The sequence below is a fragment of the Morchella importuna genome (genome assembly GCF_003444635.1).
Source record: "Morchella importuna strain M04M26 chromosome Unknown Morimp01GS077, whole genome shotgun sequence".
Taxonomy (NCBI): Eukaryota; Fungi; Ascomycota; class Pezizomycetes; order Pezizales; family Morchellaceae; genus Morchella; species Morchella importuna.
The window spans coordinates 15,961-27,997 of NW_025763473.1; the positions used below are offsets into that span (position 1 = coordinate 15,961).

Sequence of the window (12,037 nt, forward strand, 5' to 3'; positions counted from 1 at the left end):
TTATAAGAAGGTAGGAAAGATCTCCATCAATTTGTTTGGACTAGAAACCAATTTTTCTCACCTATAGTCTGTGGATATGACAAGTACCATTTGGCACTCTCTTGAGGAATCCTTCTCTCCAACTGCGGAACTATAAACCTCACAGCAGCCACAACAGCATCAAAACATTGCCTCTTATCCTCCGGAAAGAGTCAATTGATCTTACTTGAAAGCTGGGGCCGCTCTAGTCCATATATGGTTGGACATTTTCGCAAGATTCCAATCTGGTGGCTCACCATATCAGAAGACTCAGACAAGGGTTGAAGACCTCCGCTGTTTGAGTTCTTTGGAGATGCCCAGGCCGTTTTGGGACTTCCAATGTGGCGTGAGATACGTTAATAATTTAGGAGATTATACTTCTATCGTATTAATGCATGGTAAAGATCTAGCTCCCGGACCTCCTTCTGAGAGGTCTTGAGTTGAATCCTAGGCGAGTGATATTGCCTGACGAACCCCGGTAACCGGCGGACATTGGAGGTCCCCCGTCGCCTTTACCTACATGTAGGTACGAGAGACCTTGTGCTGCTCTCTAGACTTATCAACAGCCCGAACATTAAACATTTTAAACGACTTCAGATTTACTCATGGCACATTGAAACTCCTCAGATGCCACTGTCGTTTCTTAATTTTTCAAACGGCGATGTTTTTGGATTCCCCGCGGTGGCGGAACCGTCCCATATGGCGACCCGCCATATCGGAATCTCTGAGAAGCCATTGGCAAATGCTCAAACTATAACTAAGCAAGGATTGGGCCCTGACTAAACTGATTCCCGGCACTAGCGTCATGCAGTACCCCTGTTTATGCGTAAATATTTACGCACTGAGGTCTATTTCTTCCACTTATGCAGTCCTGGCGTCTTGAAATTGCACGGAGAGGTATTACTAATTGTCTACATAGTCTAACCAGCGAACCTGCGTCTATCCAGCGAGATTCTGAGTTTGTCCGCCGACCAAACTTGAGATATTGTGGCTCACTGGAATCCATCACGTGGATATTTTTGAGGGTTTGTAGGCGTTCAAATGCAATCTGTAGACCCCCCCAGGGGGGGTCTACAAACATTACTCATCTCACAACATCCTCTAAAGCTACCGAAAAAACTAGCAGTTCACTATTGGCCATTGACGATATAGATATGATATTTTGGGACTTTATTTTTTCCTCTCTTTTGAATAAGGAAATTTTATGTGCATTGGACTTGTTTTACACAATTTCATGTGGTGAGCCGTTGCTACGTGGAATCAGTAATTTATCTCTAAGGTTTCAGATTTGAACAACTTCAGAATATCCACGGGATGGATTCCACTGGCTCGCTAGACCATGCGACGAAATCACCGAAGCTTCCACATCAGATTGGTGCTATAAAGGACAAGGATGGGGCATAAAGCGGCTATCCCTTTGTCTATCGATACTGCCCACCCTATAGACGCCTTCCCGGGCCACTCGAACACCCCCCTCACTCGAACAGTTAACTTAAAAAAGAAAATATCTGCGCTGTAACCGGTTTCTGTACCTCTTGAATTGGGCTTCTCCACCAATAAGCATCAACTGTTCGAGTGAGGGGGGTGTTCGAATGGCCCGGGAAGGCGTCTAACAGAGAAAACATGTACGGGAGATCTGTTACTTGATACAGAGGTAACGAGATCTATTAGTACAGTCTTTGACGGTCGCTTGACGAATACCGTCGCTCGACGAACAGGGGTAGGCGAATATCAAGTGGCCGGCCAAGACAATGTATGGAAGAGTGAAGAACCACGAAGAACTTTGTTGTTAGTATATTAATGGAGTTTGACGATGGCCAGAGTAGTTCTGTAGTGACAGTGAAAGTGAAAATAATGATGGAGCTCCCTTTGAACCCTGAACTTCCCGTTGTTGACCACAGCCGCCGCTACAGCAAATATGAGTGTTTGATGTTCGCACTCAGTCACTACTATGCAGAGTTACGCGAGGGGAAGACCCCAGTAGTCTCGCGTATAGCGAAACTCTACGGGGTTTCTGAAGCAACTCTTCGGCGTCATATTAAAAAGCCTAACCACAAAACTCTCGAAGAAATTCACCAAGATCAACAGCTTTTGACACCAGCGGAGGAGGAGGCTTTGGTGGAGAGACTTTTATTTCTTGATGACTTTTGTGTTCCAGCCGACCGAACACTCTTCTACAGTTTAGCCAATAACCTATTGCGTCGCCGCAAAACCACAAACCCTGATGAAACCCTACCAACTCTAGGAAAAAACTGGATCTACCGTTTTCTCGGCAGACACCCAGAATGCCCATACGTTCTTACAAAAACTATTGGTACCAACAGGGCAAATGCATATAGTTGGGACGTAATGGATGATTTTTTTTGGAAGGTATTCTCTCCGTTTAAATTAAGTCTGTCATGATATTTGAGTTACATGTTCAAGTTAACATGGTTGATATACGAGTAGCTACGGAAAGCAATAGAAAAGTATGAAATTGGGCCGAAAAATACATATAATCTAGATGAAAAGGGATTTATTATGGGTATCGGAGACATTACAAAAGAAATTTGTCGGAACGTACGCAAAGACCACGTTTTAAAGAGCATCGGGTACGAGAAACTTGTACAGTAATAGAAACGGTAGCTCCGGATGCATTTTTTGTCACACCTTTAATTATTTTCAAAGGGTTAAGTCATCTCGCGGGCTGGTATAAAGAGAGTTCAGACAATCATAATTTCTGATTTGGGTATTCAAAGAAAGGATACAACAATAGTAAGCTCTGTTTAGAGTATATTGTTAAAATATTTGAACCCGAAACTGCTCACAGGCAAGTAGAAACTATCTCTAAACTTGAAAATTTCAACTAATTATAATAGATCGTATGGTGAATGGCGGTTGCTGATCTTTGATGGCTTTGAATCACACCTCAATGTTGAGTTGATTGAGTTCTGCCTTCAGAAAAAGATTTTACCCTTTTGCCTTCCAGCGCATACATCTCACGTCTTGCAACCGCTAGATTTGGGTGTATTTTCCACTATGCAAAAGTACTATTCGCAAGAAGTACTAAACCTAAGGGTAGCGATAGACAAAAGTAAATTTCCGGAAATCTTTGCAAAAGCGCATGAAAAGGCATTTACTGCAAGTAATATTGCAGCAGGTTTTCGCCGCACCGGAATTTCACCTTATGAACCCACTCAAGTCCTATTCAATATTCCACTCCCTGACCCTAGATTGAATGAGCGAGAAAATCATCCACCACCTACACCACCACCTGTCAGGTCAACTCACCAGCTCCTAACGCACCCTATTATTGTCCCTACTACACCCCGCTCTATACACAATTACTATGTAGAGTGTATTTCCACAATCCTATCTAGTAGTCCCCGCTCCAGATTCCAGCGCGCCTTATTCACAGGGTTCAAGATGAGCGCCGAGAAATGCGTTGCCAAAGCAGCCTTGCATGAAGCGGGCGAGGAGTACTTGAGGGAGCAGATCAAGCAGCACATAGAAAAAGCAAAGCCAGATAAGCGGTGCCTTAATACCAATGAGGCCTGTGTAATTGAGAATGTAGATGTATTAGTACAGTTAAAGCGGAAAAGGAATGAGTTGGATACCCAAAAAGCGGGAAAAAGGGCTAGAAGTTCACAAGCAGGGAGTTCACTTGAAGTCTGATTTAATTTTCTTGGCTTTCTGTATATAGTATAACTACCTACTATATTTAGTATTCGTCGAGCGACGGTATTCGTCAAGCGACCGTCAAAGACTATATATGTTCTTGAATGAACCAGAGCAACATCAGCACTCTTCACGCGAAATAATCTTATACATATGTAGACTAAATCCATTTCCGGATAGATGAAGAAATAGAAAATGAACTTCTTGATTGATCTGGTTGTTATCGTGCAAATAGGAACCCTATATGTCCGCCGTTGCAATTAGCGATCGAGCACAACAAGCATCCCTTCGACTGTTTTCAAGACTTGTGGCAATTCGTGGCTCACCATTCAAAATCCACTGCCCAGCTAGAAGGAGCTGTCGGTGGTTCAAAATTGACCCCATTCGTCATGCAAAAATCCTCAATCGAGTAGTACTTTAAACAATCGTCGTTAGATCTTGGTTGATCACAGTGCCGTATCAAAGCTAAGAGGTCACGAAGACCGGGAACAGACGAAGGGATGTACTCTAAAAGTACTCTATGTAAGTAGTCGAGAGCTGTCATTTTCACACTAGCTTTCTTGTGATTCAGCTGGTTTGTTCTACTCTAAAATTCACTTATTTCTGGGTTACCAAATCGACCAACTGCCAGTCTGTTCTCGAGACTTGTACCCAAGGTATAGATATACAACTACTCCTTAGAGTTGTAGAGTGTTACATTTATTTCAAGACAGGTCCCCATAAAATGTCTAAAAGGTCACGGGAACCTTTGTCAACATACAATATACAACCCTACTAAGAATCACTAAATCATTGAGACTCTGAACTAGTATATTACCGAGTAACCTATACCTAAGTCATTTTTGGCAAACCTCAAGATATCTATGACCAATTGCCGGACCACGAGCTTGATAGGAGATTGTATTCCAGTAATGGCGATTGCATAAATAGAAACAGAAGAAGAACAGTCCATAGTACGAAAGCAATAAAAGAAAACCATTGAATGACGAGTACGTGTGCGCCCTTCGACCGTAGCCAGACCTCTGATCCCTGCCCGATAGCTGCTGCTGCCAGGGCTCCGAGATGGTGTTTAGGCGCAAAAAAAGAAACAAAAGAAAAGGATAGGAGCGGGTAGGTGGGTAAATTTAGTAAAAGCACGACGCTTGAAACAACGGGGGATGACCTCCCATATATATACTATCCTCTCAAGATGCGCTCCCCATGCAATTAATGAATTAAACTAAAAAAAAAAAAAAAAGATGCGCTCCCCTCTGGCCCCACCATCCGCCCCACATACAGGATTTGCTACGGGTCCTCAATTGGCACCAGGAAACCATTCCCTGCATTTTAGCCATCTTTCGCTCTCCAATTGACGCCCATCTCTTGCAGTTCCAGAGTGATACCGCTTCAAGACACATACCTTCCCATAAAATATTTACTCCCGTCGCAAGGTCACGGGAACCTTTACAACCAGAGAATTTAAATCCTCTTCATACTGTACAACCTGTACTACCGAGAATGCCTAACTTCGCCAGCTGTTTGACTACCAACGTTTACCAACCTGAACAAGCTTATCCAGATGGTATCATACATGGATTTTCTCGTTGCTGCGAGCCAGACTGGAGCCCGGAGTACCTTGGCGCCAAGGTTCATGCACCACGAACCCAATCAGAAGAAGGCCGCCAGGTGCCAAATGTTCACACCCGGTTATGCGGCCGGAGCCTGTTTAGACCTTTCATCAGCTTAACTGTACCAGCCAGCTATTGTCTACCAACGCTCAATCTCTCAGGAACAATTGATTTTGTTCTAGTTTATAGTAAACCACTGTAAACCCTAGATAACAGCCATTGATGTCAAAAGAGGTTTTATACACGTACCTACATATTTACTTTTGCTAAAAATATATTTGATGCATGGCGCAGGCAACGTATATTATCTGGAGGACTCAATGTTCTATTTGCTCCTACATTTATTTTATGTATCATGTAATATAGACAGGATCCAATGAAGATTTGCCCGTTGCATTTCTCCTTCATGATATTACATACATCCATACAACTTATTCCATTTTTTTACGGATCGGCTTCAGCATACAAGCTTCGTCTGCATGTTCACAGATCTCTTCCAGACTTCAAACACACAGGTCTATTTAGACCAGCTTGCCCATCAACGAGCGCTGCCCATCAGCGAGCGTCCACCAAACTTGGTGGGTGGCAACCGTTGCATCTTGGGGGTAGCGGGCAAAATAGCGGGCAACGCTCGCTGATGGGCAAGCTGGTCTATGTAATCTTAGAGCTAGATTGCGCCATTATCTTCTGTGGTATCGGTCGCTCCGGCATCGACGCTCTTTTACCCCGCACAGGGCCGGGAGCCGTCGGGCTACTCCGAGATCCAATAATTATGTACCTGAAATCTGAGATGTTCCTGGATATCATTACTGCTTTTATACTTGGCCGCGTAAATCGCCTCCCTGTCCAACCACAACCCCGCAAAAAGCCATTTGTTACACTGGCTGATCCCGTATTCGTTCTGCGTCTATGAAATATGCTATGTACTCATTCTCAGGGTCCTGCAGATTACTGATCTCGGATTTCGGCGACTCATACGCCCTATATATAGTCTTGCTCCCCCACCTCAAAACCAAATGGACTCCCACATCACTTCTCTTCCATTGTCAAGAATGCGTTGCTCACTCGGGAGGTGTGGCCCGGGCAGCCACGAACCAGGAACAGCGCCAGCACTGGCCATAGATTCGACATCCAAGGCGCTCAATGCCGCGGCATCAGTACCAACACCGACGTGGGATTCTGATATATCAAAGCTCTTTAGCGCTCCCTACTGGCTTCCGGAGTCATCTCGCTATATTGTTGGGTCCGGTTGGATCAATGCCATGAAGAATTATGGTCCTTGGGACCTTTCTTCCTACACCACCGTAAAGGATGAGACCCCGAAGATCTACCAGCACCTACGCTCCAGATCAATGCCCTTAACCGATGATCCTAGTCACTACTTTCCAGTCGAGGCTCTCGAGATGATCCGCAGCTGGGCGAACCAGGGTTATAGGAAGAATGATCAAGATGAGATTATACTTCAGAAAGTGATAGGGAAACCGGAGGAAAGCAAAGTAAAGTATAGAGTTCGGAAGGATATTAGGAGTCTGACGCAGGAGGAGCTGCAAACATATCGAGAGAAGCTTGACACGGTGCTGAACGCCGGGGATGCCAAGGGCAAGTGGCAGGAACTGGGGATTTTGCGTAAGTCGGATCTACCCTGGGCCCGAGTGCGTAATTAACCGATCCACAGATGCGAACTGGTGTCTACACTACCAGGAAGCCACGTTCCTCTGGCACAGAGCCTTCCTCTGCTACGTCGAAGAACTTATCGACTATCCCATTCCATACTGGAACGCTCTGTGTTCTGAAGCTACTGACCCAGCCTCCCCTTTCTCCGGCCTTCCTGCGGAGTTCCTCGAGGATACATATACGCACAGTAGTCTCGGCCTGCGCAAAAATCCTCTTAAGTACGCATTGCTATCTGGAGTCGTCTCAACCCCTCGATACGTTATGCGAGATCCTGTCCTTGTTTCCCGCACACCTGGGCTGGAGTGGGATAGGAAGATTTGTCTTTTCGGTTTGTATCAATCCCAGATCGAGCTCGCACTACGGCAGGACGTTTTCAGTCAGCCGATGGACGCCCTCCGCCCGTTTGGGAAACCTTGGGCGAATCTATCGATACTCACGGAGAACCTTGACGATAAGTTCTTTCCAAACCGCACGGACTTTGACGGATTACTAGAGCAGCCCCATGATAATATTCACGGATGGACAGGACCGGACATGGTGTGTGTGCCTAGCAAGCTCATATGGGGACATGCCCATAAGATAGAAAGGCACAAAGCTGACAACGAGAGACTGAAAGGCAGATGGCTCCCACACGGCGTTCGACCCTATTTTCCTCAGCTTCCACTCGAATATCGACCGCATCGTCGAGTTCTATATCCGATCTCGACCCGGGCTCACCTTCACCGCCACATACCCATTGCGGCCGTTCATCGATAACGCGAGGAACCTGGGCTACGATGAGTCGAGACAATGGATGTATACAACGATTGGTGACATGGTGAAGGACTCAAAGAGCCTTGGGTACGTTTTTGCACCACCGGCTTCGCCTGACCAGGTTTCTCTCACCAATCCCCCGAAGCAAACTGATATAGTTGTGCCGTCGGTGGTGTTCCGGGGCGTTGGCTGCAATGTGGTGAGCTACCATATCGACGTATTTACGCCAGATGCAACGTCACTGGTGCCAGATCCGGTGCGGAATCCGGACTATATAGGTAGAGATACAAGAATTGGGATGGGGAGGGGAAGTAAAGAGACGGGACTTCAGAATACAGATCGATGTGTGAAGAAGCCAGTGACGAGGACTTTGAATGCGGAGAGATGGGAGGTTGTTTTGAGAAAGGAAGGCGAGAAAGGATTGAGGCAGGTGGTTGTGGAGATGGAGACAGGAAGGGAGGTCCCGGAGAAGGAGTGGAGTGAGCTGAGTGGGTTCCGCGCGGAGATTAAATGGGGAAGGAGGCTGTGAGATAAACGCGAAATATACTCCGGAGTTCCCCCTTGTACCGAATGCTTGGATTTCGGAAAGACAGCTCCGATCACTGTACCTCTTATTATTGTTTGGGGCTCACCATCGTACGAATACATACATGTATACTGAAGTGGGATAGAGTTACATGTATATACATAGATATTATATTAGACCCCCTCTCCCAATCTCCGCGTTTAAGGACTCTCGATGAACGGGGATCCCCCGATCAAAGCTTATACCAAGGCCTGAAAGCAGTCGAGGAGTTGGAGGATCATTTTGAGCGTTGTTCAGGTTCACATTGCGGTCTTACCGCCATACATTGGGTGGGGTCACTAGGCCTTGGCGGTTTTGTTATCAGGTCCTAACTGAGAATATACACTGTACTGCGAAGGCAAGTTCTATGTCACGATTGGCTGTACATATTAATGGTTACAAAAAGCAAAACACTATTTTACTTAACGAAGAAAAGGAGAGAATGGAGATAATGTCTATTGCTAGGAAGCCCTTAGAGTGAAAGTATCTACACAGTAGAAAGCTTCTCTAATTCCTTGGCAAGGCTCTAATGCGTCTTCCTGGTAAGCAGTATAGTAGTTATCTATATAAGGATTCACCAACTGTCTCGTTTTTAGTTATTTCTGGCCTGAGAAGTCTATCCTTGGATCTCTTCCTTGGTATCAAAACATGGATATATTCTAGAAACCTCCGGCCACCCCCTCACATACCCCTCCCTACGTACAGTAAATTTTCTTTGGTGTGTAGAGATAAATAATTTGTTTGAGGCGGGTGGTCTACACAAAAAAGGATAAAATCGAGCTTTGTTTTAAATCTCTATTTATTTATCCAGATGTGCAGATATCTTTGTACTTTATCAACTGGTAAATACCTTTCCGGAATTCCCACATGTATGTTTATTTACCCCTTGGCAGCGGTAACTGGTTGTTTCCAGGTGAGTGAGCTAGTGATCAAACATAGCGCTGGCTGAAGTCTTTTGCATCTCCACTGATTTTGCACTTAGTTAAATTTGAGAAAAGATTAATTTACATCCGAATATATATTAGTATCTCGGTGTTTGCAACTGGGGCAACAAACACTCCCCTTCCACAGCTAAAGGACCCCTCTTCAACAAGTGCTTCAAGCCAAAAAAGGACAAAGATAAAGAAAAATCCACGAAATTTTCCTCTGTTAACCAAACCAAATTTAAACCGTATATTCCAAACAGAACTACCTTTTAATTTATCTCCACACATTTCTCAACTTACATCAGCAATGAGCCACTGGTAACAGCTCCCAATATTGTGGATTAGATCTTTAACATCAGCAAAAAATGAAGTTTTGTCCTGTGACGCCTAGGCGCCCCAGATGCCCCAGACGCTCCAGATGATACAAAGCGATTTCTTACCTGCCTACCGACACCTGGGTGCCCCGCAACGAGAGCTTTGAGTCCCTTTGTCAAGCAACATCGTCGGTAGAGAAAGTATGTAGGAGAAGTAAAGTATTTGATCGTGTTAATTGTTCTAGCTAAGGGGGAATGTCCCATATTTTTATTAATAAAAGGTAATACAAAAGAAATACAATGAGTAGCGGATGTGTGAGTAATGGAATGACTAATAGGGAAGTTTCATGGATCGGTTGATGGGGTCGTTAGGTTACGCGGAGTTGGATTATTAATGAGGGTTCTGTGGGATTCTATGGGTTTCTGTTCGGTTGTGTTTTGTGAGTCATTCAGGATTAGTCATCGCAGGATTCTCTTGGGTATATTAGAGGGCTCTCCCTCGCTTCATTCATGTTTTCTTTCTCTTTTTCTTTCCTTACGCAACATCTTCTTGCATACAATAAATACAACTTTATTTCTCCCTCTTATCAGGGACCGCTGCACCTTGTTTGATTAACCCGACAGCCACTAGTGTCGCCTCCCGTACCCTGCCGAATACCCCTCATCGCCGCCCATTAAGACTTGGGAGCACTCGCTGAAGCCATACACGCAATCACGATGATTACCGGGAGAAAGTAAAGCTATTCAGAGAGAACCCGGGAAACCTGGTACCGGTAGAATACCTTGTCCCGAAATCAGTAAAGACACTCTTCAATACTTTCTGGAGTATGCCGAGAGTTAATCCATACAATCTCAACAAACTGGACATTCTGTACAATATCTACCTAGGGATGTTGAAGCAAATGATGGAGTGAGTTCAGGCTTTCTTGAAGGAGCACAATCGATTGGAGGAATTTGATAAGCCTTGGGCCTCGATTGCGCCTTATCATGAACTGGCTGTATCGAATAAAGCATATTGTGCCACAACTCAATAGCAAGTGAAGGAGATGAGAAATCTGGGGTGAGTTGTTCTTGAAGGACTCGCGGCTGCCTTGAGAAACCCAGGGGAGGCTGTCAGGGGCGACTTGGAAAAGCCATTGAAATGTATACGAGGCTTAATCTATTTCCACTTCATAGTGCAGTATGGGAGTCATAGAACGAGCACACTGAATTATAAGGAGAGTTATCTCGAGGATTACCATAAGCACAACAATATCTTTTTAGAATCCCAGACGTACAAGAGGACGGTTGAGGATTTGAGAGATCGGATAAAAGCTTTAAAGTCCTCAGACTCCCAGAGCGCTCAGCGAAGTCTGTAGGAGTTTTGCGAGATACGGGAAAGGTCTCACTTCAACTCCATCAAATTGCACGTATTGACGCACTATCAGGAACATTTCGAACAGTTTGGGGACAGTCCCCAGTACTCTACAGACATTGGCAAACTCACCCATTTACGTCAGATAAAAGAGGTATACGGAGCATCCAACAAGGTCAATGCTGCAACGCAAATACTGGACTATGGGGGGTGGCAGTTGGCGTTAGAGATATCGAATGCTGCATCTGAAAGACATTGATGGAGGTCCTGAGAGCACTGACAACGTCCTTTGAAGCCCTCGAGATAACCTGAAGGAGTTACTTGGGATTTTTAAAATCGAAGACCGGAAAAAAACACCAAATGAACGATTCACGTTAGAAGGCCGACTCCCTCCAAAATGTCTCTGAAACCCCTGAATGAAATCGGAAAGACTTTTCAGTATTGCAGATTTACTGCAAATAAGCCATACCACATTATATCACCTGATAAAGGAGTATGCAGAGGATATGAGATGCTCTCAAAGCTTTGCTGGAAGCTCTGAGAGCATTTTAGAGTGCCGGGTGGAGATGGTCACATGTTTGCAGGTTCCGATACCAATCTTACGAAGACCTGAGGTGTACAAGGTTCACAATCTCAGGTGTATGGGAAATTCGCCCTTTAGAAAATTGAAAATAAGACAGGATTGGGATAGGTGTCAGTAGCATCCTCAGAGGAGCGGGGATTGTTTCGAGGACGCTAAGCAGGATGTGTGGAGGTTTTGTTCAAGCTGCAGGGCAGTGGAGGGTGAGCACATAGACTATGTATAGTGGAACTACTCGAGGCAAAGAATCGTGGTATTGCTGATAGCTCACATGTGCTGCTGAAACTTTGTAGGACTAAGAGGAAGTGGATGGGGCTCGTTAATATTCGGAGTATACTGAGAATGGCTCATTTGTTTGAGGTGGCCTGATAATTGGTTGGTAAATACCAGGATAAACTTGCGTACATGGAATGAATTTAGTTGAATACTTGTAAAAACATAAGATCATTCTTGAGTGTTCTAGGAACGTTGGACCCAATTGGACTCTCTAATTCAAAATTTGTGTCATTCTGCTTTGCATGTGGATTGGAAGAAGGAGGCAAAGTTTTGGCCGCTCAGTATCTGAGTCTGGCTATCTGGCAAGCCCTCT

General features: G+C 44.9%; 2 protein-coding genes across 2 annotated transcripts; both read left to right on the top strand.

Annotated features, from left to right (window-relative positions):
* Nucleotides 1–1,872: 1,872 nt before the first annotated feature.
* LAJ45_11606 (uncharacterized protein) lies at nt 1,873–2,631 on the top strand (the record flags this gene model as incomplete). Its single annotated transcript, XM_046121089.1, has 2 exons — nt 1,873–2,388; nt 2,467–2,631. The coding sequence occupies 2 exons, from the start codon at nt 1,873–1,875 to the stop codon at nt 2,629–2,631; spliced, it is 681 nt and encodes a 226-aa protein (XP_045965710.1).
* A 3,703-nt stretch (nt 2,632–6,334) lies between these two features.
* LAJ45_11607 (uncharacterized protein) lies at nt 6,335–8,238 on the top strand (the record flags this gene model as incomplete). Its single annotated transcript, XM_046121090.1, has 3 exons — nt 6,335–6,908; nt 6,958–7,493; nt 7,573–8,238. The coding sequence occupies 3 exons, from the start codon at nt 6,335–6,337 to the stop codon at nt 8,236–8,238; spliced, it is 1,776 nt and encodes a 591-aa protein (XP_045965711.1).
* Between the last annotated feature and the right edge of the window lie 3,799 nt (nt 8,239–12,037).